Source organism: Pyrus communis, chromosome 1, assembly GCF_041283825.1.
Source record: "Pyrus communis isolate YQ-2024b chromosome 1, ASM4128382v1, whole genome shotgun sequence".
NCBI classification, from domain to species: Eukaryota; Viridiplantae; Streptophyta; class Magnoliopsida; order Rosales; family Rosaceae; genus Pyrus; species Pyrus communis.
In genome coordinates, this window is record NC_142565.1 from 13,895,266 (window position 1) to 13,923,196 (window position 27,931).

Genomic DNA, 27,931 nt, shown 5'->3' on the forward strand with positions numbered 1-27,931 from the left:
CACCTTTACCACCATGAACAACAAAAAGATCGAAAAACAGTAGAACGCCTACAATCTAAGGAAGTACCATGTGTAATCTCCAGCTACATCAAAGCCCGAAGACTCAAGCAACTCGACGAGCACTACCTCACAAGCCGAGAACTATCTAGTTGTTATGCAGTTCCTACCTTACAGCTAAGTTCTCGTTCGTTTCACTCGTTTTTCAATGAGGAATTCAAAAGTAATCTGCAACTTGGCTCGGCTATATGCTTACGACAACTGATCACTTTTAAACTTCAAAAGAAAACCACGCCTTTCTTAGAGACTCAATTCAAGAATTGCGCCTTTTAAGGGACAAACCATGCTCTCCTGTGCGAGAGGGTAAACTAATTCCCCGACACCCATATGGGCCTGCTCTCCATTGCGAGAGGATAAAATAATTGCTCTCCAGTGCGAAAGGGTAAACTAATTCCCCAAAACCCACATAGGTCTGCTCTCCAAAGCGAGAAAATAAACTTACACTCTAAACAAACGTGGGTAAGACGGGCTGCCCAAGTATAACTAAGTGTATGACGGCTTGCACCAGGATTCCTAGAAGTAGCCACAATGGCCTTTTTCAAGGCTTAGCTAGTTGAAGGATTTTGGGTCTCTTGGCCTAATCCGCGGGGAACCTGGCCCTAGAGACGGAAGGGGCACATTACGCAGTACGCCCTACAAACGATTGCCCTGAAACCCTAAAGCTGCTACTGAGTGCACTAAGGTAGCCTACGGTTTCTAGAATACTGCCTACGGCTTGACTTTCGAGTAGTAAAGCTATGCTAGATTTATACAACTGCATATTCTTGTGAAAGGTTAAACAAGCTAGTGTGCATATACAAAGCTTTATTCACTGCCGACATGTTACGTAGTTAATAAGCTTCACATCTGCCAAGCGCGGAACAACCTACACCAGGTTTTAAAGTGTTGTGATACCTGTTACGCAACCTATAGAATTGGAGAAAGCCAAGGTTAACAGCCTAGTGGTCACGCGAACTTGTGTGCTTCTGTAAGTAAGGCGTCCGGTTGCCAACCCTATGGCTAACAACTTTGCAAAGTTCTAATCCAACACCTATGGCTGCATAGGTTACGCGGCCTATCTGCTTATAAAAAAGTAGAACGCCTGCCACTGGTCTATAAAGTCTTAAGGTTAGGGCATGAACAAAAGAAGCGAAGATAGAGGAAAGCGAAAGAAACAAGTTTATTAAATTTTCTAGCAAAATTGATAAACGACTAGCAAAGATTGAAGGAGTTCAAGCAAAGCAAAAGCAACAAGGAACACAAAGAAAATCCTAGAGACTACCTAGAAGACTACTCTTCAGCAACTTGGACACTCCACGACTACTCGGTCGCCACACCTTCAGCAGCCGCGACATTCTCAACAATGGCACCATCTGGCGCTTCAACCCTGGCTGCTTCAGCCTGGGCACCAATCTCTTCGAGTACTTCTCCAATAAAAGCCTCAAAAGTAAAGGCAAACAAGCCTTCCGGAGAAATATAGAAGCAAGAGTCCATGTCTTCAAGCAGATCTGGTTTCAAAAACACACATATCTCAACAGCCTCCCCAGAAGCAAGCTTGGTGGATTTCTCATAGCTGCTCACGCGAGCAGTCTCAACCTTCCCAGCAGGCGAATCAATCTCAGTAGGAGAAGAAGTAGGCCTTAGCGCCACTTTAACAGCAGAGTCTACCTTATCGCTTTTCATAATAGTAAGCCTCTTCAAAGGTGAACCGTACTTAGCTCCCAATGGACATCTTGGTACAGACTTCAACATTGGGGGCATAACAAGACCTTTACATTAAGTAATCATATCAGCAATCGTAATAGCCATTCTCGACATGGCAGGTGCCACAGGCTCAAATCTAGCAGCCCAAGCAGTGGTCCTTGCCACAACACCTCATCGGCCCATGACAAGCCGACTCCTGGCCTATGCCAGCCAATGTGCCGCACCACCCCGACGACTGCACCGAGACAACACTATCCAAGAAGAGGATGAGAAAAATTAAATTTTTCTTACCTCGGTACAGTGTGGAGAAGATGAAGCAAGCAACGAAAGACGATCATTTGCACGGGCAAGATGTAGAAGATTGCTAAAGAAAGGGGAACAAATATCCTCTAAGCTCTCTTTCTCTTGTATGGTAGAATAAATCGCTCTCCAAAGTTGATTTAATAACCCACTTAAGGTGGACTTAAATAGGCTTTGAGAGAAATTTATTTCTCTTTCCTAGAAGGATCTAATTTCCTATTAAGGTGGAAATCTACATCAAAATAGGAAACAATCCTACGTTTCTTAAAGCAAGAAGATCTCTACACCTACTGCCCTTTCCTACGAGCAGCCCAACAGGTGTGGGGGCATTTGTGGAGCCAAAAATAATCAAGAGGCGACACGTGGATTTTTGGGTGAAAATGACAAAATTATCCTCGAGGCACACCAGAATTCCAATTCTTTTACTAAACTCTCTAAATTCTCCAAACACTTTTTCCTCAAAATTCTAACTTTGGCATCGGAGATTCTTTAACCAAAGCTCCCCTAATAAGAAGATTGCTAAAGAAGGGGAACAAATATCCTCTACGCTCTCTTTCTCTTGTAGGGTAGAATAAATCGCTCTCTAAAGTTGATTTAATAACCCACTTAAGGTGGACTTAAATAGGTTTTAAGAGAAATTTATTTCCCTTTCCTAGAAGGATCTAATTTCCTATTAAAGTGGGAATCTACATCAAAATAACAATCTTACGTTTCTTGAAGCAAGAAGATCTCTACACCTGCTGCCTTTTCCTACGAGCAGCCCAACATGTGTGGAGGCATTTGTGGAGCCAAAAATAATCAAGAGGCAACACGTGGATTTTTAGGCACACCTGAATTCCAATTCTCTTGCTAAACTCTCTAAATTCTCCAAACACTTTTTCCTCAAAATTCTAACTTTGGCATCGGAGGTTCTCGGCCAAAGGCCCCCCCCCCCACCCCATTCATCATGGGGCGTGAGGCTCTTAGCCTTGACCTAAGGTGTTATTTGTTTTGTAGGTGCAATTTTGTCCAAGAGCAAGGAGAAAAAAATTTGCATCCACACATATGGTATAGTTTCAATTTCACCACCCCCAGTCCATGTGTGGGATGCAACACCACACTGTGACCTGTAACGCACATACAAAAAGCCTCAATAGCAAACGACTTCCTTCTAAATCATCTGTGCAATCTCTTGCTTATATTCCATGATTTTCCTACAACTATCATGGGTTTGAGTTACCGCAGTTACCCGCTCATTTAAAGCTCACGGTTACGATTATGGATAACCGTTTAGACGAACAAACGGTTATTGGTATAACCGTTTATCCATGAAATTTAAATGAGCGGTTATGGGTATTACCCGCGGTTATAACGGGTATCCATTTACCCATTTAATTTAATATATGTAAAATTAAAAACCCTAAATTTTCAATCTCCCCATTATACTCAAACAAAAGAAGCATTCTTATGGAAATGATATGAAAAAAACATGTAGACGGTTTAAAAAAGGGTAAATGGGTAAAGAAAGAATAAACGGGTTCAAAAACAGGTAAACGGTTATGGTTAAATAGGTAAATGGTTACGGTTAAATGGGTGCACGGTTATGAATATGGTTAACCGTTTATGCAATTACCCAACGAGGAAATGATTATGCGAGTATGAAAATAAACGGTTATAGATAAATAACCGCAGTTACCCGCCCGCCATAACCGTTGCCTACCCCTACAACTGAGAATCCAAGGGAAAAGATCCCCTAAGGCTTTGATATTAACCTGTAATTAGGGACCGAAATTTGTGTTAACCATAGTATTCATGTTGTCGCTTTTGTGTTAACCTACTGAATTCTAGTCGACACTAACTGGACCACACAAATTAATCATTTTTAACGACTTCGAGTTAACCAAAATATCGTGAACTACAACTTTGAAATTGAACTCCCTTTGCTTCTTAACCGAAACTATCACTTATGCGTACGTATAAAACTAAAAAAAATAAGCGATTAAAAGAGAGGAACAATTTTCCAAACAATTGATGACCGAGATAAAAATGACAGAGCTAAAAGAAATTCCTTAGCGTCATCAAACTATATATGCGTCAAGCAACGGTTAGCATACAAAATGAGCTTTTACAACAGATGTAAGAGGGTACTGAGGGTCAGAACAGGTAGCAAGCACATAAGGTAGAAGTTTATACCGACTGTTCAGACGCAGCAAGTTATTTACTTGAGGGAGAGGTCAATCTATTTTCGTCGGAGTCATGCTTTGATGAAGCATCTCCGCCCATCAATTCCTGGAATCCTTCCACCTTCACGGGTGGAGCCCTCAGAACACTCATGTTCCTGCACACATGAGCAAGTTCCAGAATGTCAGTGAAGTATTACTCGTATGGACAATTAATAATTTTATTCTTCAGATTTTCCTTACTGTGCTTGGACTTGAGGAATTTGGGAAGCCATCTGTCTAAATTGATTGCCCGACTGAGCATGGACATTTGACATTGTAAGATTCGACATTGGAGGAATTTGCTGCTGCCTGAACTGCATCTGTGGATGTCTGCTATTCAAACTGTTGAAGGCATTACCATCCATGGGTAACTCTGATGGGGCTTCAATCTTGACCTGTACCATTGGTCTGTCCTTCTCCATATCCATACCCATGCGAGGAGTGGATGGTTGACGTCTTCGCATTCTTTCTAACTGCTGCGGCTGCTGAAAAGGCACATTTTTGGAATGGGCAATTTGTTGCACCTGTGGATGCATTTGTCGGACCTAACAATGTAATAAAAGAAACCATTATTAATAATATCGTACTATGCAAAGATCAACTTTTTCTTTTTCTTTTTTCTGCAAAAGATCAGCATTTCGAAACTAGAAAACCCCTACAACTCCATAAACTTCAGAAGCTATTTGGGAAACTGAGGAAATATGTACAGCATCCCCACAGAAAACCCATGAACGATCCATAAATAACGTATACACAAGGATCAGGTTCAAAATATAAAATTTATAAAGGAAACAATTGAAATTATCAATACTTGTTGGGGTAGTCGAATAAGATTCTGGTGCTGTGGCTGCAACTGAGACTGGATTCCGTGAATTTGCTGAAAATTCTTGGAGCCATCTTTGACTTGCTCCACTAGAGCACTAAAATTACTTGTGGAAAAAACAAAAACACGTAAGTAATGGATACACTAGAAACTTGAATTATTACATGTGACTAATTTGCACAAACATAATACAATGTTGATAATGGAAGGGAAGAGTTTAAATTGAAAGTCCAAACCTAACGTCCTTAGATTTCACTCTGCTAGTCTCAAAGTCACAGACAAGCCCATTCTTAAAATTATGTTAACGGTCATAGCCCTTCTATTGTTAGTTTACTTTAGTGCTAAAAAGATATAATCGCCTTAACATTTACAAGGCATCTTCCATTATGAGATTATTTAGGATTGTTAAGTTCAGTCTCCTAGAGTCTGCTTGACTGTGGCCATGGGCAAGGTGAAATTCCCCATAGCCTAAGAAAAAAGGTTCAGTCTCGTAGATGAGTTCAGTAGTATTTATTAGCTGCTAAGATGAGTGTCTGCAGCAAATTTCAAGTAGAATACTCTTAAAACCGTGATTAACACCCTGGAAGCAGTTCATCTGTATAAAGTGAGAAGGCAAAAAGGGAGCTTTCATGATTACAAAAAATGCCCCTCCCTTCTTTAAATTTTTAAAGAACGCAATTTAATTAAGAACGGACAAACTGTAAAATTCAAATCAAAACTACCTCACATACAGGAGGAGTAGTTACCGACATCTATTTTTGTTTTTATTTTTAATCTTTTAAACACGTCTAAATTCAATTTTTAAAAATAAAATACAAAAGAGCCAATTGCTACACTCATAGGTGTGTGGCTAGAGGCTAGTTTAATCATTAATCCGGAGCCTATAATATCATATTATTTTGAACAATCATTTTCCTCTCTTTTCTAACCCAGGAGAATTCATACCAGCTTAAGTAATAGATCATAAATAAATTAACACATGAACCAACAATGTGACAGTAATTTTTAAGAAAACTACCACAAGATAAGACTAAATCTCAACAAAAAAGAGAAAAGTATAACCTTAGGTCCGTAAACTCACCCATATCCCACAGTTTGAAGGAACATCTTTAGCAGTTCAAGGGCTGAGCACTGCTTTCTGTAACTATCAGCAAGAAGTTTCAAGCTGCCACCCAACTTCTGGATATGGCAGCTTAGTAACTGAGAGAAAACATCAATTGGAACTTCTGTAGTACCTTCAAACCCAATATTTGTCATCATCCTAGCTACTACCTTTTGAGATAACTGTGTTGCTTGCTCTTGACTAAGACATTTTTTGTTCCCTCCAGAAGCATTTTTTCCGCGATGTAAGATTCCTCCTTGTTCCATGCTGAGGTATTCAGGCCTGATGCCAAGCCTCTCAAGCATAACGGGACTCCTAGTCATTATCTGAGGCAATGTATCAAGAACTCCATAACATTCCACTTTTTTGTTGTCATCCACTCTATTCAAAGGTGGAAGTGCACTATCAGGAACACAGTTGAATGTAAACATTGTTTCCGGGAAAAAAGATGTTTCGCTATCAACTGAGTTACTACCATCTAAAAGAGAACTTGGCTTCATGTGTGATGCATCTTGGATGGGATTTCCATATCCCATATATGGATCTTCTTTGAAAGCTACACATCTTTTCTTATGACTCTCCTGAAGCTTAAGGTAAGCAGACATCTCCTCTGGGGTACGTTTCTCTGATTCTCGCTCCACCGAAGACAACCTATACGGTTTGCTCATTCTATATCTCTCAATAAACTGATTATACCATGTTTCAGGCAGCTCTCCATTTTTGAATCTCAATGGTATGTTATCAATTTCAGATTCTCCATATCTTGATCCAGCACCAAAAGCTGCTTTAGATTGAACCTGAAAACAGTCATACACTATAAATATATAACAATTCTCCAGTCTCCACAGGTTCTGTTTCTAACTTTTTGCTTAAGTTTCCTCCCACATTTCTTTTGACTTAAGTTCATTAGTTCAGTTCAATTTATAATTGTATCGCGGTTGGACTAGAATGTGGGCCTGTTTGGTACCCTTCTTGGATCCCATTTTTTGTTTTAAAAAATAATGAATGCAGCTAAATTACTTAACACTTATTCGTCCAGAAACAAACAATTGGATCCAAAAAGGATACCAAACAACCCCTTAGATTCTAGAATTCATATTGTTTTGGATACACCAGGTAATAAACTCCGCCAACTGAATTGGCGCATTTTTAGATTCTAGAGTTCATATTGTTTTGGGTACACCAGGTAATAAACTTCGCCAACTGAATTGGCGCATTTGCTAAATGATGAGGAACTAATCACTTATGCATCCATACGAATTCTGCGAGATGAAATCTGAGGACATTTTTATAACCCATTTCCATCGAATTCTCAGTAGCCAAGTTTTTGAAACACACGAAAGAAAACGTGGAATTCATATGCAAACGAGGTGAGTGAATTCCACATTTTCTTAAAAATGATTCCATACATACTTCACATAAAGAAAATTATAACAAAATTCGAAAATGCATAAATATACAAAATCCATGAACTAATTTCAGATTACTGCACTAACACATTCACGGCACAATCAACGAAAGCTCGAAAATCATACCTTGGACGGCACCGAAGCGTCACGCTGTTGAACTTGCACCCCATCCTGCGACGAATTATCTAGAGTGAAGTAGACGTCGTCCAGGTGGAGCTGCAAATCTGCACACAAAAGCAATGGCAGCCATCAGAAGCCATGAAAGTAAGCCGAAACGAAAGCAACAAGAGACTCAGAAACTCACAATTGGGATTGAGCTTGGAAACGGCGATTGAAGAAGAAGAGGAGGAGGAGGAGGAGGAGGAGGAGGAATTGGGGCGGAGGAAGAGGGAAACGCAAGCCTTGTCGAAAAGAAGAGCTCGAGCACGGAGTTGGAGATGGAGATGAGGCCTAGATTTGGAGTCCATGAAAGCTTCCCAGGTTGAAGTGGAACTGAGGAAGGGGGCGAAGATGGCGTAGGTGGAATCGCCGAGCCATGTGCGCCAGACGTTGCAGGATTCGAGTTTGCAGGCGAGTTCGTAACCACGACCGTCGTCCCCGAGTAGAGCCATTTAGAGAAAGGAGAGAGGGAGGGACGACTTGGATGCTGTGCTGGTGAGTGGTGACTATGGCAATTCAATTTCTGCGTTTTCTGATTTTGGGGTCTGAAAATTGAAAATTCAACCCAAATTAAAAAAGAGAGAGTTACGTAAAACAGTTTATTTCTTTTTATTACATTGTTTCGGTTGAATAATATAATCCCATGTATAAATTTCTGTAAATGTTATTGTGTAATTGAATTGAGACGTTAACGTGGGACCGTGATGTTTTAGAATTTCTTAGACGGATCATATATTTGAAAAGTCCGTCAGGAACTCAACATCTCTGATCATATTAAGCTACTCAGACATGCCAGTGATTCTATCCAGTGGCAGAGTCAAGATTTTGTAATAATGGGGTTATGATAAATAAACTTTTCACAAGGAAAAAAACTTAATTAATTAACCTACTTAAAAGTATAAATACATGTGTCATTTAATACTACTGTCTAGTGATATTCCTCTTCACTTGTAAATGAGAGTTCTTAAGTTCGAATCTCGTGGATGACGAGTTGACAACCAATGCATTCCCCCACCCTTTAGTATAAATATTTCATTGTATTAAAAAGATTATAAAATATATGTAATCTATAATACCCTAGAAAATTTAAAATATATGAAAATGTAGAAGATTTATCGATAAGTGGAAAATGCCCCTCGTTGATTAAACATAATTTTACGATGACGTATTTTATCCTCGTATATTTTATCGTATTTCTTGACATATATGGATGAAGTTTGATCCTACGAGCGTGTAGGCGAAAACCGTTCGTGAAACAAAGTTATAACGAAGAAATTAGAGATGTTTTCGTTATTGGAAAAAAATAAATAAATAAAAGAAATGAGGTTGGAAGCTAGCAGATGGCAGAAAGAGAGAGGGAAAATGAGGGATGCAGGGGATAAAATGAGGGATGCGGGGGATAAAATGAGGAAGGGACAGGACTAATGGGCAGAGGAAGAAGGGAGAGAAAGAAGGGAGGTGAGGGAGCACCGGATCCTTTTGGATCCGTGCAACCGACCCGACCAGGTTCCTTGATCCAATCTTATCTTCTCAATCCGACCTCTATTCGAGGTGGTTCAGGTGTCTATGGAAAGCTCTTGTCGAGCCCAACGTCTCTATGGTGTTAGATTTCTAGATTTCTAACCCAAATTCACAAATTGAAGCCACAAAACCCACGGGTGTCCCGGTGGTTTTATCCTTTTTCCGATGAATCCGACAACGATTGTCATCGATGACCACCACCAAAAGACTCCCCTCAACCCCAGGGACAAGGCCCAAGCCTTAGATGAGGCGTCAGAGTTCGTTTTGGTGGTGAATCGACAACTACCCAAATTGAGGGTTTCGGCGGTTAGAGGGATTTTCCGGCCACTTCCCGACTGAATTGGACTTCAGCCCAGGTATGAAAGTTGTTTCTCTCATTGAACTCTACAACCTTGTAAAATTTGGTAATTTTTAGAGTTCGTCAGCATTTGGAGTTTCCGTTCACCGGAAACCGCCACACGTGGTGGCACGTGGACAGTGAGCTGACGATGCCTTTCTAAGCTAATTTCGATATTTTGAATCTATATTTGATATACAATTTGTGTGACTTGCTTGTTTGAACTTAGTTAGTGATTGTTAGTCACTTGAATGATTTTGGAAATGAGTTAGAAATTGAATTTGTGAACTACGAATGGCTTGATCCCTTCATAGGGTACGTAGGTAGTCTAACGAAGATGTTAGATGCAGCCATAAAATAATCCAAATTTATTATTGTGCTAGATTTCGTCTAAGGAAAGAAATTATTATGGTTAATAGCGTGGGAAATGGTCATGAATGTATTTTGGCCTATTACCGGATTTTAGCTTCCAAATAAGAATTTTTGGATCGTTACAAAGTCAGAGCAAATGATCTTGCTCCATATTATGCAACCTTCTTGAATTCTCGTTGGTGTGAATTATGATATGCATTGTGTTGCATTAATTCATAATTTTTGTGAATGAAGTGGCATTCATGTGATATGAATTGTGGTTGCAATATTTCATAATTTTTGTGATTAAAGTGACATCCATGTGATATACATATGTGAGATACATTTACGATGTGCATTGTGATTTGGAGCAATTTCCATGGAGATTATGGAATTTCGTTAGTGGAAATTATGTTTTGCATTGTGGTTGCAATATCTCATAATTTCTATGAATATGTTATGTATTGTGGATTACTCACCTGTGTGGTTGTGAGTACGGGTTCCTCTGAGTTGTGAATGCAGGTTCCATGGATGATTTGGATGGCCTGAGAGTGAAAGGGACGGTGAGGTTCCCCTGGGTTTCGATTCCCTAAACCTTCAGAGGGTGTTATACGGCCGGACTACTCCTGAGGGATAGTCCATGTGGTATTGCCATTGGAAATGGACACTCCTAGATTGAGAGTTACTAGGAGTGAGGGGCACTGCGTGCTGCCTTAGGTTTTGATCCCCTAAACCTCTGGAGGCTTACATGGCCGAACTTGTACCATATCATGTGGGGAGGGTACTTGGTTCTATGGTGTAAGATTAAATGGACACTCTTGTTACCCTACTTCATGCTATTGTGGTCATATTGAAGTAAGGGTAATCGGCTGCGAGACCGATCATCAGGTTGGATTATGTTGGCACCCGAGTTCTGAGAAGGAATTGTGGTGACGGCTGTGTATTGCCAATAAAGGTAAGTGATTTTACCAGTGATTGTGATTTGAAATTCCAATGATTTGGTGGGAATTTCTTATATTTGATTTGCCAATTTTAATGGTTTGGCTTGAAATTGTGATATTCACTTAGCCATTGATGATTATGGCTTGGTATTTTGGTATTTATTTGGTCAATGATGATGGTTTGGTTGGAATTTATGATATTTGTTTTGCCAATGATGAATATGGCAAAATTTTCTGATGTTTGGTATCACCAGTGTTTGTGGCTAGAAATTTTGAGGAAGAATTATGGTAACGGCTACTTATAGCCAATGATGGTAAGTGGTTTTACCAATAATTGTGATTGGAAATTTCAATGATTTTGGGTGGAATTTCTAATATTTGATTTGCCAATTCTAAAGGTTTGGCTTGAAATTGTGATATTTATTTAGCCACTGATGAGTTTGGCTTAAAATTTTGATATTTATTTGGCCGACGATGGTTACGGCTAGGAATTTATGATAATTGTTTTGTCATGAATATGGCAATGATGGTAAGTATTTTACCCATGATTGTGATTATGATGCTAGTATTTATCTAACCAACGGTAGATGTGGTTGATAATCTAGTATTTATTTAGGCCTTGAGAATTATGGCTTGATGTTTGGTATTATTTTGCCAATGTGTATGGCTAGAATTTCCAATATTTATTCTACCAATGAGCATGGTAGGAACATGAGTATAAATGATTACTTCATGGAAGTATTTATTTCTAGGGCTTGAATAAAATTGTAGACTGATGTTATGATTTTATTCACTATACATGGAATGGTGGAATTAGCGTTAATTCCTTTTTAGTTATTCGAGGGTAGAAATCTCGAGGACGAGATTTATTTTAACGGGGGTCGAATGTAATACCCTAGAAAATTTAAAATATATGAAAATGTAGAAAATTTATCGATAAGTGGAAAATGCTCCTGGTTGATTGAACGTAATTTTACGAGGACGTATTTTATCCTCGTATATTTTATTGAATTTCTTGACATATATGGATGAAGTTCGATACTACGAGCGTGTAGGAGAAAATTGTTCGTAAAACGGAGTTATAACAAAGAAATTAGAGATGTTTGTTGGACTTTGTACCCAACCCATCTTTTCATCCATTTTGAAGCTGTTTGATAATTATTTTTATTTTAGTTTTTGAATTTCATTTTTTGTGCTTGACATACATTAAGAAAGTGTGAAAGAGAAAGGTCGGAGAAGGGCAATTGTTTGAGATAAATAAGGTGGGATGAAGGGTAATGGGAGAGGAGTAGAAATAAAAATTGTAAAGCGAAAACTTCTTAAAATAGTTTTTTTGTTTTTTTATTCCAGTTTTTTGTCTTATTTATGCATTTCCTTGTATGTTTCTATCTCATTCACGTCCTATTTTTTCAACGATAAATGAACTAAAACTAAAAATGTAAGTGTTATCAAGCAGACTCTAAATTAACGGTTAAGTTTTGTATATTTTTATGACCGCTTGTGGGGAGCGGGTGAGTTATGGGGATAAGGGCAAGAGTGGGTTACTCGGAATGAATGGGGGAAGGAGTTGTCGGAGAGGGAATGACATGTGAAGGGCGCCGCATCTTAGCCATCTATGTTATTTATGGGTTTGGTTTCCATGTCCTCGACTTCAACCACGGCCAACCACGATATGGAGCGAAGTGTTGCTTCAGCTTTGGTATCAATTTGATGCAAGGCAATAATGATTAGTTGACGTCTAGCGCGGGTAAAATAAGTGAAATAAGCAATTCCAAACCAGAAACAACATGTGATTTAGGCCACAGTAATACTTTTCTCTCCCTGAGAGTTGTTCTCACCACTTGTGTGAAGGTTTCCAATTAAGGTTTTTCGTTCAGCCGTTGGCCCCTAGCTATGGCTAGGGTCGGTGGCAGCCTTTTCTTTATGCTCTCAATTTGTTCTTCTCTTCGTTACCTTTTGCTACAATTTCCCCCTTGCTAGCCTTTCCCTCCAGAATGATCTTTCCAACCTACAAACCATAAATCCTAATCATCAATGTCCTCAGAACCATTTCCTTCTTTTCTCTAATTCATGATATCCCTCAATCTTCACTCATCCCTTCTTTCTAACTTGGCTTCATCTTTCACCAATATCATTCCAAATCCGGTTTGCAATCACTTTTAACCGCGATTTCTTGTGGTACATCGAGAGGGTGTGTAAAGTTCCGGTGATCACACTGGCTTGGGTGTTTGCACCACCTCCTTCTCTTGGTCTGCCATCATTGGCAAGGTCGCTAGTGGGAATCCCACCGACTTCTTTGTTTTCTTTTACTTGGTGGCTGCAACCAGAGATGAGTTTTTTGTTGGATGATGGAGTCTTCCTTCCTTCCTTCCATCTCTGTGGTGTTGTTTGGTCGAATTTATGGCGTTGGATGGGTTTGGTGGTTCGAGATGATCGAGAGGTGCTACTGCGGCGACAGTTACAGAAGGCTCTTTTGGTTTGCTTTTGTTTCTAAGCCTAATCTCATGATTGGGCTCTTGGTGTTTTGTTTTGGATGGCCCACATTTCCCTTGTATATATGTTTTGGGCCTCTGTTATGTAAAGTTCTGTTGCCAATAAAACTATGCCTTTATACCCAAAAAAAAAAAAAAACAAAACAAAAAAAAAATCATAAACAACATAAACTAAAAGGTAACAACAAAAGAATCAAAGTTGAGACACAACCTGCTCTTAATTTTGTCCTTTAATTTTATTTTGATAACCCAGAAATAAAAATAATGTGTAGAGGAGCAAGTGGGAGTATCATTTCCTATCATTCTTCTTTCTTAAAGTTCTTTGTTAATTGAATGATGGTAGGTGATAAATAATTAAGGCTAAATTGTAGCAAATGTCCCTAATTTATACCAGAAATTTAGATTTCGTTCCTGAATTCTACTAATAATTTTTTCATCCTCAATTATGTCATTTGTTGCACTAGTAGTCATTATCATTAACTCCGTCAACTTTTTTATTAAGTTGAGGGATAAAATAGGAATTTCATCCAAAAAATAAGAAAATAATTTTTTTTAAAGAGAAAGACTTGCCTCCTCAAGGATTATGGAGGAACCCTCCTTAAAATACCTCGTTGCCTATTCACAAAACTATGTACTTCTAATCGAAACTCCTTAAGGATTGACTAAATGATCTTAGCTTTAAGTGATTTATAATATGAACGGCTTCGATCATAAGCATGAAATTCTATGAATAGGACACAAAATATTTTGAGGAGGAACTCCTCCTCAACCTTAAGGGATCCAAGCTCTTCTTTTTTAAAAATAATTACATTTTTCTGTGACAACCCATCCTGGACTTTTCGTACCGTAGGGGTGAAATGACGATTTTGCCCCTAGCATGGTTGTTTCGTTGTGTGGTTGTTTTTGGGTGTTGCTTGGCTGGTTTTGGACTACACACACTCTCCCACACCCCCCCTCACCCTTTTCCCTGTCCTGCATCCCTGTCCCGAGCCCTTTCTCTCTCCCATTTCTATCCTTCTTGTACGGACGACAATCAAAACCATCCAAACCTTCACAGATCGAGGAAACAAATTACATATTCATGCTCGTGAGGTCCGTAGGAGTTCAACCATACCCATTTCAGCTTGTAGGAAGCTTGGTGAGGTCCTTAGGAGGCTCGGGGTGGTTTGTTTGAAGGTTTTGGACGTCGGGATCGTGAGTTACAAGCTTGGCCGGAGTTGGTGGTGTTTTCCCAGCGAGATTCCGTGGATTTTAGTGCTTGAAAGTGGTGAGACCTATCTCGAGGACGAGCGCGGTCACTCAAGGCAAGGGGGTTACGACCCTTCTACATACTAGTGAGTGGGCATTTGGTTTTCCGTATATACCTATATACTTATGTTTTTCCCAGAAAATGAATTGAAACATTTATACATTTTTATGTCATGCATTATGTTGCCGTTTGTTTACGCATTGTTAATAGCCTATATATATATGTTTAGTGCTGCGGACGCATAGGTAAGTGCCAGGTGAGTATGGTTTATGCTTATATTCAGTAGTGGTTTGAGATGCATATAGAGCTCATAACCTGCACCCCCGGTGTTAGTGTTCCCGCCCAGAGTTGGGCACAGTCCTTCACGTGATGTTCACCTCCCGCACCACACGCTCATCTTGGATCCAAGTTAGGTGCACAGTCCTGTCGTACAGACCATTTTAAGTGGTTCCGACTCGTAGGTGACCCACGATTATTCGCCCAGCCTTCATGTGATCGTAGCACTTAAGCGTACTTATATTACACCCAGTCCTGTCGTACAGACCACTTTAGGTGGTTCCGACTCGTGTGCAAGTACAGTTAGTGAGATGGAGATTTGAGCTCTAGATTCAGCCGTACAGGTCACGTTAGGTGACTTCAGCTGACAGATTACATGGCATTGATTTGACATTCCTGAGCACTTGCATTCTATTTAGAGACATTTGACATGGCATATTTTTGAGCATGACTTATATATATATATATATATATATATGTGTGTGTGTGTGTGTGTATACTCTATTTTTCTGGGAAGTATACAGGTTTTACGGCGAGGGGTTAGAACTTATTTATGAAATGGTTTTTGAAAAGCTTTATTTTTGCCCACTCACACTTTTTGTTTTGCGCCCCTCCAGGTTCTAGTTGGCTAGCACTTTTGGTGGCTTCCCAGAGGATTTCCCCGGCACATCTGACAGATTATTACCAGTGCATGACCACCTTCGGGTGTGTTTTTGTAGCATTATTTCTCCCGGACTGCATTAGGTCTTCGAGCTCTGAACTTTGTTTTTCACACTTTCGCTTGCACATGTATGTTCTTACGTTGTGTAAAGCTGGTTTTTATTTATTCGTACTTTTATTATTATTTTATTAGCTTCCGTACTGTGCACATGGTTACGTTACTTCCACGTGACGGCCAGCATGCCCTGATCTCGATCGGGGTGTGTCATTTTTCGTTTGAAATGACCACTATACATTAAATTTGATAGAAAAGAAGACAAATTTAATGGAATGATCACTCATACAGCGCATAATTAAGTTGGAGGACAAAAGTAACTAATATGAGAGTTTAGGGACGAAAACTAAACATAAGGTAAAATTCAAGGACCTTTGCTACCATCCACCCAATAACTAAAGTGCCAATTTGTCTTTAGGCCCTTGCCACAAGGAATGTGAAATGTGAAGCTTGTGTGCATTATTATCTAGCGCCTTTCACAATAGGTTGAAAAGCCTGAAATGCTGAGTTTGATTTAAATTTTATAGGAATCAAACTTCTACAGTGAGTTGAAAAGTTTAAGTTTTATGAGAGTGATGCAAAATTTTTCAGTTCAACGTACTAAACTCATATTGATTCCTATACAATAGATGACCCACTTTTTTAGCAAGAAAAGAGAGTAACCACATAGTAGAGTAGAAATTAGATGGATCTCACAATTAATACATAAAACTTATTGTTGCAGTTTTGAGTATAAATTCCCTTCTAAATATTTGTCCCATATCGGTCAAGTTGGAAAGTTTCGCACTTTATAACATCAAGTCCCTCTTTCCAAGGTCTTTTTTTCAAAGTGATTGGAAAGATTGGCTATGTAGAGCAAAATTGGGCTTGAACTTTGAGTTTGGACTTTAGGGTGTGATAATTATATATATAATTAAATTATCAAAAGATGGGCCTTGGGATTCGGGCTCAAATGTTAAATTTAAGGATAATGTTAGGGAGACTAAATTTATAGACAATATTTACAAACTAAATTATGTGTCACCAATAGGAATGATCACGTTTATCAAAGATTAAGTAAAAATCCAATCATCAACTTCTATGTCATTTAGTTTACAAAATTTAGTCTACAAATTTAGTCTCCTAGTATTACCTAAATCTAATAATTATTTATTAATTTTATTTATTTATGTATTTGGTTAAATTCAATGACTCATCCCTTCCTATAAGTCTGAGATGACGAAAGAAAACTAGAGAAACACACCCTTTATGAGCAGATGCCTCCCATAAGATACATCACAAATCCATATCTTTTGCGAAAAGGCATGCATATTATATATAGGTTAATATGCATTGCATTTAGAACATAGAAATTTTTTTTTTCTTCATACTATTGAGAGAACCATAAAGAAATATGCCAGAAACCAGGTTTTCTGGTGCTAGAATCTTAGTTTGATTGTTGAGTCCTAGTGAAGCAGATACCCATTGAACCACAAGCACAGAGTAGGGGAGAAAGTTTGTTTCAAAGACATTGCGGCACGGAAGTCTCGATCGTTATTTTGTTTGTTTGATAGTAGTTGGTTTAATTCAGATTCTGTCAATATACATGGTTGTAATTTATTTGATGATTAGCATATAATTTATATATATATATATATATATATATATATATATATATATATATATATATATCTCGAATTTATTTATGCAACACGCGCACACACACACGCATATGTATATATACATATTTTGATTTATTGTTGATTCTTATCTAACACTTATGTCTATTAAACTCACACTAGTAACAATTATGACAGTTGATTGGAGTATGGTGCGTGGACCTAATGTGAAATCTCATTCCTGAATTTCACTATTGTAATTGACATATTATGTATTAGCAACACTTTATATTATTTTCTGGAATATATTTTAATTTTATTAATTTTAGATTTTACTTAAACTAATTACAAAATTCGAATTTTGGTCATTGATTGCTAAAAAATTCATAGACCTTACGAAGTCACAGTAAGTATAATATTTTAGTAGTCATCACGAGGAACCTATATGAGACACCCCGACCGAAATTAGGGTGTGCTGGCCGTCACGCGGAGATGATGTAACCATGTGCACAGTGCGGAAGCTAAGAATAATAATAAAAGTACGAATAAATAAAAACCAAGCTATACACTGAGTAGATAACATGCATGTGCAAGCGTAAGTGTGAAAAAAATAATATTCAGAGCACAAAAGACCTAGTGCAGTCCAGAGGAACAAACACTAACGAAACACACCCAGAGGTGGTCCTACACTGGTGATAATCTGTCAGATATGTCAAGAATCCTTTGAGAGCCACCAAAAGTGCAATCCAAACTAGAACATGGAGGGGCGCAAAACAGAAAGTGTGAGTGGGCAAAAACAAAGCTTTTCAAAAATCATTTTAATATCAAATGTTCTAACCCCTCGCCGTAAAACCTGTATAGTTTTCCCAAAAAAATAGAATATATGCACATATAGGAAACATGCTCAGAAATATGCCATGTCGAATACCTCTACATAAAATGTAAGAAAACCAGGTAATGCCAATCAATGAAATGTAATCTGTCAGCCGGAGTCACCTAACGTGACCTGTACGGCTGAATCTAGAGCTCAAGTCTCCAACTCACTAGCTATACCTACACACGAGTCGGAACCACTTAAAGTGGTCTGTACGATAGGACTGGGTGTAAATAAATACGCTCAAGTGTTACGATCACGTGAAGACTGGGCGAATAATCGCAGGTCACCTACAAGTAAGAACCACCTATAGTGGTTTGTATGACAGGACTGTGCACCTAACTTGGATCCAGAATGAGTGTGTGGTGTGGGAGGTGAACATCACGTGAAGGACTGTGCCCTACTCTGGGCAGGAGCACTAACAGCGGGGGTGCAGGTTATGAGCTCTCTATGCATCTCACATCACTATAAATCACAAACATAAACCATAACTTACCTGTCACTTACCTGTGTGTCCGCAGCATCCAACATATAAATATATACCACTACTAATGCATAATTAAATAGGCAAACACGATGCATGGCATTTAAAACATATAAACGTTTCTTTTCATTTTCTGGGAAAATCACAAATATATAGGTATATACGAAAAACCAAAAGCCCACTCACTGGTATGTAGAAGGGTCGTAACCCCTTTACCTCGAGTGACTGTGCTCATCCTTGGGATAGGTCTCACCTATATGCGAAACAACTAAAAAAACGTTAATTTAAAGCACATAACCCAAACTAGGTAATAACTTCTCATACAATGCTCAAATGGGGGGTGTATGAATACAACAACGTGATCTACTCAACCTCACGAACATCCTCATATTTTTAAAATAATTTTTTGACGTCGCACGCGGCCCCACGCACCGGCCAAGGCACGGCCACACGCGCCGCCCACGTGCAAGCACGTGCCTGGCACACTGACGGCGTCAGGAATATTCCGTTAAATCTAACAGATTCTGTTAAAGTTAACCTAACGCCGTTAGGAATATTCCGTCCAAACTGACGAAATATTCCGTCATCTTCTCCGGCTAACCTCCAGCGCCGTCGCCGTCACAAGAAAATTGGAAAAACTTCTAAACTTCATTTCTCACTCATTTTTCACCCAAATTTCATGAAATTGGTACCAAAATGAAGCTTACAACTAGAGGAACAAAACCTTACCACTTCCAAGCACTAAAACCAACGGAATCTCACCGGAAAAACTTCACCAAGTTCGGCCAAACCTGCAACTCACGATCTCAACGTCCAAAACCTTCAAACGAACCACCCTGAGCTTCCTAAGGACCTCACCAAGCTTCCTACAACCCTGAAATTCCCAAAAACACATGATTTTACGTGTGCATGAATAGTACCCCGAATTGAATACTCGGGTTTGACATGAAAACAAAGGTTTCCTTACCTGAAATGGGTATGGTTGCACTCGTACGAAGCTCACGAACACAAAGGTATGATTTTCTTCCTCGATCTACAATGTTTTTGAGTGTTTTGGTCTTGTCCGTACGTATATGATGAAGAAAAGGGAGAGAGATACAGGGATACGGGACAGGGAAAGGATGAGAATGAGTGTGGGTGTGTGTGTGTGGTCCAAAAGCAGCCAACGAATTTCCAAAAATGACCACACAACGAAACAAAAACACTAGGGGTAAAATCGTCATTTCACCCCTACGGTATGAAAAATCCTGGACGTGCTGTCACACTGTAGGCCCAAGCGGAATGAGATTTGGTTTTAGAACGAAGTTTTTACGGGACTTTAAAGTCAAGGGCATTTTTTGTAAAATTCCTCTATTTCTAGGAAAATCTATTGCTTATTTGGGTTCACTGGGGTCCACGCCCTTCTTTTGTTCCGGGTTCTCTCTCAGCTTCGGGGGGAAGGAGAGAAGAAACCCTCACTCTCTTTCGCAGGAACTCTCCCTGTTTCTACTCCCACATTATCTCATAAACTCCAAGTCTCAGGGAGGGAAGGGGAGAAAATCGAAAATCTCAGAGCATGATCAGAGCAATGGGAATCCAGGGAGTTGCATGGGGTTGCAAAATAGTGATTCTTCAACCTCAAGCTGCTGGAATGGGGCCAATGGGTGGCATGGTCTTATACCACATGTTCAAGTTTTTAGTAAAAATATGAAATATATGATTATGCTTTTAATGTATTTTTCTTAATCATAAATTTGGTAATTATGATGAAAAGTAGAGCTGAATTATGACTCTAATAGGCTTATTTGATAAGCTAAAACCACCTTCCAAAAGTTTATAATTTTTTATGTTATAGAGGATTTGAGAAAAATACCACAAGGCCATTATACCAATAGCATTCCAATATGTAATGGTATCTATTTTCTCTCCTTTTGTGTGTTCTTTTGTTGTACCTGGTAATATAGCCTCTAATAGTATTGATTTTGTGAATGTTCTTGCTATAGAGACTATACTGTGAAATCGACATGCAATGAGAGAAATAGAGACAAAGATATATTCGGTTGCACTCAACATTTATATGGGAGGCTCTTTAATTAAGGGATGCATGACTTTCTTTCAACGGTTACTCTCATAATATTATAGTTGTATTTTTACAAAATCATACCATGTGTTAGTTGTTATAATTGTGCTAAGAGTCTGTTGCCTTCTTTGATCTGGTATGCATGTTCTGTGATGGTGTGACATGTATGTACAGTTTCTGTATGCATGTATGGTTTTCTTTTAGATTGTTGCTATTGGATTTAGACATTTTTGTTGGCAATAGCCTTGTTCCTTATGGATATAAATGTTGTAAGCAAATATGGTAATTGTTATATGTATTGAATATCTTATTAAGGTCTCATTGGCACAACATTATCAGAACTTTTGCATATGTCTGAAGTTGAATGAATACTTATATATACATATAAAATTTGAAAGGAATAAAATTGTTTTCTTGTTTAGTAACCGTGTACATATGTCTATGTATGTATATTCCAATGAACTTACTTATATCTCTGGAAATATGTACGTACCAATTGCCACAACTTATATATACAGGTACATCTATATTTGTAAACAGCATCTTCACTTTGTCTAGAAGTGTTTTCATTCAAATGTTTCATTTATTTTGATCATGCTATTTCAAGTTAATCAAAATAATACTTGGATCTGATGGTGTGAATTAGCAGTCCCAAGTAATCTAATTAAGACTAGAGTCGAAAGCGATGCATTTAGTAATTGTGTACACTTGTGAATAGGAGTTGATCAATGTGGTGGTTTCTTGTTTTAATAACTCAAAACAATGCTTTGGAACCTATATTTGGGAAATGCATAAATTGTTAGTGCTTGTGCTTACATTGTAAATCATAAGGGATGAGGTAGGGATAGGTTGTGTGTTGATCTGGCTGCACCATGGTGGTACATGGATGGCCCTGCTTGGTATATTCACGATAGGGGACCACACGTATTTCAGGGGTAATCATGCTTGGTATATTCGCAATGGGTGATCACTGCCTGCACAATAGACTATGCATATGGTTCTGCTTGGTTTATCTGCAATGAGGGACCATACGCATTCTAGGAGTGATCATGCTTGGTATATCTGCGATGGGTGATCACTACCTAGAGCTATAAGATACAGTCCTGCTTGGTATATCTACGATGACGGATTGTTAGGGGTGATCATGCTTGGTATATCCGCGATGGGTGATCACTGCCTACATTATTAGATTATGCATATGGTTTTGCTTCGTTTATCCGCAATGGGGGACCATACGCATTCTAGGAGTGATCATGCTTGGTATATCCGCAATGGGTGATTACTACCTAGTGTTAGGATATGGTCCTGCTTGGTATATCCGTGATGGGGGACCAGACGTATTTTAGGGGCGATCATACTTGATATATCTGCGATAGGTGATCACTGCCTGCACGCTTAGATTATGCCTATAGTTTTGCTTGGTATATCCACAATGGGGGACCATACGCATTCTAAGGGTGATCACGCTTGGTATATCCGCGATGGATGATCACTGCCTACCTAGGGTTATGAGGATTAGTTGTACTTGGTACATTTCGATAGGCGACCATAGTTTAGTTGGATTCCATTGAGTGGTCTGGAATCCCTACTCTTGCTCACTTCCATAAAGTTAGTCCGACCCCTAGATTTGAGTGAATAGGAATTGCTCACAGTGGACATTGTGTTTATAAATTAGATTTGTTATGTTTTTACTTGGAATCCGGGTAGGGAATTATGTAGAATTCCTTTATTAAATTTCGTGAATTGATATGTGATCTTCTTGATTGATTAATGTGGTTAAATGTTAATATCGTGCATCTGTGATTCATGGAATTGATTAATTGGAGTGATTGTGGAATGATGTTGGATATGATTATTTTTATTATGATTTGATTATTTGACCAATGTGGCTAGAGAATAATATTGTGCTTCGTTGGTTCTTTGATATGTTACATGCTATAGATTGCGGTATTAAGTTGAAACATAGTGAGTTATGCGATGGATGAAATGGAAATCTTGATTGTCATTTGGGTTTGTTATGTAGCCCTGAATCTAGTAATTTATGCTTGTCAAGTCCCAATAATTGCTTGAGGAATGCTATGCCTTCCTGTTAGAATGCACTAGGATAAATGTCTGAGTTTAGTGAATGATGAACTACAAATAGCTTGATCCCTTCTTGGGTTACGTAGGCAATCTAACACTAAGGTTAGATGTAGCCATGAAATAAAAGTAAATGAATGTGTGGCTAAATCATTGATTAGTTTTGGTCTTGTCTCAAATACAAGACATGATAAATAAACAGGGTTGTGAAGACGTCACATGTTAATCTTGGACGTATGTCGGGATCGGGGCATGATACCTACACATGAAGGTGGGCTTGATCTTGGGGATTTAGCTTCATTGAATTTGGCGTCTTTGCTTAGTTTTGGATGGGATGCTTTACAATCCTCTTTTCTGTGGAGTTCCTTCACTCATCAGTATTTTTCTTTTTCACCTTACGAAAACCAAAATATCTATTCACAATCTTCTGTGTGGCATGATTTGAAGCGTGCAAATTTTGAATAATAATAGTCGTTAGATTATTAATGATGGGAGGTTAGTTTCCTTTTGGTTCAACAAATGGTTAGATGAAACTACTATTATCCCTTCTTTATCTTCGATCATTTCACCTAAGGTTTTTCCTCGAGTTACAGATGTTATTGAAGCATAGAGTTGGTCTTTGCCAGATTATTTTATAACTTTATTCCCTTCTGTAGTGCAACAGATTTTACGTCTACATTTGCCTTTAAATGTCGAGGATGACAAATTTATTTGGGAACCTTCGCCTACAGGGAAGTTTTCCTTTTCTTCTGGTTATTAGCTTATTCAAAGGAAACATAGTGATTGTGTTTGGGTTAAGGTTATTTGGCAACATTTTATTCCACCACAACTATCTATTTTGGCTTGACGGCTTTCATGATAAACTTCATACTGAGGGTGCGCTGTAATGAGGTGGCACTTCTTTAGCATCCATTTGTTATTTATGTCATAATGCTGAAGAATATACTACTCATCTTTTCTTCGGCTGTTAGATATCTAGACAGCTTTGGAGGTGGTTAGCATGCCAATTTGGTACCTTTTGCCTCTTTCAGATTTGTTGGCTGTGTTTTAGGATATCTACGTTCACAAGCCCTTTTTCCTACAGTTGCACAATATCTGGATTTTTGCGGGTCTTTCTACTATTACAACTATTTGGAAGGCTCGAAATAGGTTTATTTTTTAAGGTCTACCAATCTATTTTCATCGTCTCTACATGTCAATCAATTCTGTGATTGTTCATGGTGGGAAATTTATTCTTGGTCACTCTCAAGGTTTTGACACTCGAATCATCTCTTCTTTAAGGATCCAACCTATCTCTCACAAGGCGCCTACCATCCTTCTTGTCCCTTGGTCTCCTCCTTGATTTCCTTGGATTAAACTTAATACAAATGGTTTGTCTAAAGGAAACCTGATCCTGCTGCTTGTGGATGAGTTTTTTAGGAATTGTCATGGTAGTTTTCTTGGTGGTTTCTGTTAATGGTTGGTCATCACAACTCTTTTTTTGCAAAATTATCTGCAATTATTATTGGTGTAGAGTTGCATATCAGCGGGGTTAGCATTGTCTTTGGTTGGACAGTGACAGCTCTAGTGTTATTTTTGCTCTTCAATCATTTGATTTTGATCCTCCTTTGCCTCTTCGTACACAATGGTTTAATTGTTAGGTCCGCATTCGGAAAATGACTTTCTACACATCTCACATATCGCGAATGAAATTTTGTTGTAGATAATTTTGCAAACATGAGTTTGACTTCTCCAACTTTAACTTGGCATGATTCTCCTCCATCGGCAGCTCGTGTTGCTTTGTTTTCGGACTATGTTGGCTTGCTCAACTACCGCTTCTCAAATTATTGTGCATCTCAACATCCAGATTTTTTCCTAACTTTGCGGTGTTGCTCAGCTTGTTTTGTAAGTTTAGACTTTTAGATTTGGTTTTATAGGGGATAGGTTTCATATCTCCCCCCTTCTTTTATTGTCTTTGTTTTATGAAGAGTGAGGTTTATATTCCCTCTAGCTAGGTGTAACTTCTTTTTTTGCTATAAAAAAAATCTCCCTTATACCGTTCAGGTTTTCCAAAAAATAAAAAAATAATATAAGAATCAAACTAAATGTGTCTTATTCTTGTATGTAAAAGTTAAACTCACTTACGCTGTTGCGAAATGCCTAAAACTACTAGGAAGCCATGCTAGGCATCCCTTAACCAAACCACGCACATTGGTATCATCCTTGAAATCCTCTCTCTTTTCTTTATGATTTTATCTGGATTGGTCTCCCACTTTGAACTTTGGAGCACCAAAACCGGTCAGAAACTATATATCAAGTGAAAGTTGAGGTTAGAAATCATATAAATCTGTTTCACTCACTCCCGTGTTTCTTAAACCCTTTAAAATACAAAGAAATCTCGTATGATCGAGGGAATCATATAAAAATCTGGTTTTTGGATTACATTATTTATCTTGATATCAAAAGACATTCCCCACTTACTTGGTGAGGTTGGTCAGTCTTGGGTTATGGCCACAAATGTATGTCATGTCTAATATAAAGTAATTTCCCAATTGAGTCATACTAACGGTTTAGTTCACCCACTTAACTATAATCTTTGTGCTTATGCTTATGATAGCGACATCATCATTTCACATATCTATTAAAATTACAATACATTATGCTTACTCATATCACGAAAGAATGGACTTACTGCTATAGCAAACTGATTTAATTTATGTTTTTGAGTTGTTTAAATTTTGTGACGGCCTTGATTAATACGGTGTTACTTCTCTTTATGATATTTAAATAAAATTTCTAAAAATTTAAACATTTAGTTTCTATTAGGAAAAAAAATGAGAGGATTACTTACGCCTTTTTTTTCCTTTGACATATGAAATGAGATCGAACCTATAATCTGTCATATTTTCACTTTTTTGCAGCATTAACAATTATAAGGTTCCTCCAATGTCATAGGACACAGTTTGCAAATCTAGAAATATGGAAGGCCTTGGTTTACAAAGAATGAAATATTTTATACCGCTTGTTTAACCAAGTCGGACAGTTCTTACCTAACCTGACAACTGGTGGGTTCAAGTACTTGTCTGTTTTTAGAATTATTTATTACTGTGTGTTGGACAATTTGAGGCCAGCAAAAGTTAATTAAAATTTTAAAACCATACAATAATACTAAATTTTTTCTTTTTTAAAGTACGATATTCTATTCATTCATTAATAGACATTAGAAATACATGTTATGAAACATCACTAGTAATAAAGTAATGAGTAAACTTCAAGTACTCATGGAAAGATAAGATCATCTGAAACCGCAAGATTATATAAATCAATAAAATCGTTAAATCTCGTGTTATATTGAGATTATGTGAAAACAAAAATCTCAAATCATAATGGGACAGAGAGTACGATGCCCATTAGTCTAATCGCATCACCTAATCACCACCATGATCCTGGAAAACCAAGTAGATCTAGCAAATCAAACAGCTCTACCCTTCACACATAAATCCAAAAGAAAGGTAGCACACAAAAACAAAAATCAAACTGAACCAACTCTCCTAAAGAGAAAAATCAAAACCAAATCTTCAACACAATTCCTGAAAATTATTAAACAGTGTACAAAATAAAAAGATAAAATCATGTCATTGTTCCACATCCTTTGGATATCTGAGAGCCATAGCACTGCACCGGCTATAATGTTGTACTAGCTAAATGAATGCAATCTGACATCTAGCTTCAACCTCACATCGAAGGTGAAGATGATAACTAGATCCAAACCTTGTGTTCGTATGTGCGTAGGTTAAAAAACGATTTTTCATTGAATAAAGTAAACGAAAAGGAAGAGAGGTGAGGGACCAAAAATTATTGCCAAGAAAATTGTCGTGGACCCCAAAGCCAAAAGCAAGGGCTAGCAGAAGCGATTTTTTTTTCTTTGATTTTTGCTCGGCTGGTTTTTTTTTTTTATTCATTAAATTAACAAGAGTATGGCTTGAAACCTCTAAATGGAGATTTTGTACAAATTAATTTTAATGATAGTATTAAAACCAATGGTGATTCTTTTGCTGATTTCTTAATTAGAAATTCTTCCGGTAATACAATTATGAGAGTTTTTCTTTAAAAATAAAAAATGACCAGTTAGTAGCTTTCCCATGGTAGTCCATTATTTCGGGGACTGAGAAGACTAACAGAGGCATTTCAACCTCCTCTTGATCATCATTGTGCGATTCACCAATGGTGGGAATCGAACCCAAGACGTGTCGTGTGGAATACAAGCCTGAAATTCATCCCCAACCACTGGACTACTCCGTGGTGGTTACAATTATGATAGGTTCATTTCCTTCAGGCTCTTTTTTTTTTTTTTTTTTTTTGGAACAATCGATATTATCTACACTAAGGGAGGGGTGGTTAGGCTTAGCCTCACAATGGGCTAGCAATAATGTGGTTCAAATTCACCTATGGCGAAAATTGAACCTAAAACTTCTTACTTACAAAAGAATAGAAATATCACTAAAACGTAGTACTAAGTGGTAGTTATTTCTTTTATTTAACATACTGAAACTACAATTAATCATACTTTCAAAGAAGTCAATATTAACATATAATAGTTCCTCGTTTACGTTGTGACAACGTTGGTAATAAGATCAATAGAAAAAAATAATCAATCTCTTGTAATTATGTTGTTAGGCTGCACCACTTGACCTTCAGATGGGTCATGGAGAACCTACTTTTGGCTTCCAACACCAATACGTGATTTGTCACATATCACGTGTAAATATTAACTGGAGGACAATGTGACCTTAGGAGGCTTGAGCATGAGAACATCTCTTAAAATCAAAACCTTTCTCTTGTTGGAATATTGTGATAGAATAAAATGCCTTTTTCGGCTAATACATGATTCAACCACCTCATGCTATTACTTTTCTTCTCGCATGCGCACATATTTACTTTACCGTCATTTTGATTTCGATCTCTAATTAACTTAATTGTTGAATTGAAATTTTATTTGTTAAAATATTTTGGTAGAGGTCTTCAGCATCATTTAAAGAATTTAAACCCTCCATTTATACACTCAATATCTCACAAATTATGAAAATTAGACAAATTCAAATAATATTTTTTTTAATATAATAATTACTTAAAAATCAATAATAAAGTAATATGGCCAAAAAAATTTTGTGGTCCCTGTGGTGACACACAACTTTCAATGTTACCCTTGTGATGAAAAAGCTGTTAATTAAACTCCCGTGGT

General features: G+C 38.0%; 1 protein-coding gene across 1 annotated transcript; it reads right to left on the reverse strand.

Annotated features, from left to right (window-relative positions):
• Window positions 1-4,066: 4,066 nt before the first annotated feature.
• LOC137720650 (uncharacterized) lies at window positions 4,067-8,369 on the reverse strand. The gene is made up of 6 exons (XM_068459738.2): window positions 7,880-8,369; window positions 7,702-7,799; window positions 6,146-6,963; window positions 5,053-5,170; window positions 4,443-4,786; window positions 4,067-4,357 (listed from the first exon to the last, which is right to left on the reverse strand). Exons 1-6 carry the CDS (start codon window positions 8,184-8,186, stop codon window positions 4,234-4,236), a joined length of 1,809 nt encoding a protein of 602 aa, XP_068315839.1. The 5' UTR covers window positions 8,187-8,369; the 3' UTR covers window positions 4,067-4,233.
• Between the last annotated feature and the right edge of the window lie 19,562 nt (window positions 8,370-27,931).

Coding starts and splice junctions, on each gene's coding strand:
- LOC137720650 (XM_068459738.2), bottom strand. CDS start 8,186: ATGGCTCTACTCGGGGACGACGGTCGTGGTTACGAACTCGCCTGCAAA. Junction 7,800..7,879: donor TTCCAAGCTCAATCCCAATT/GTGAGTTTCTGA, acceptor TTTTGTGTGCAG/ATTTGCAGCTCCACCTGGAC. Junction 4,358..4,442: donor ATTCCTCAAGTCCAAGCACA/GTAAGGAAAATC, acceptor TCATGTGTGCAG/GAACATGAGTGTTCTGAGGG.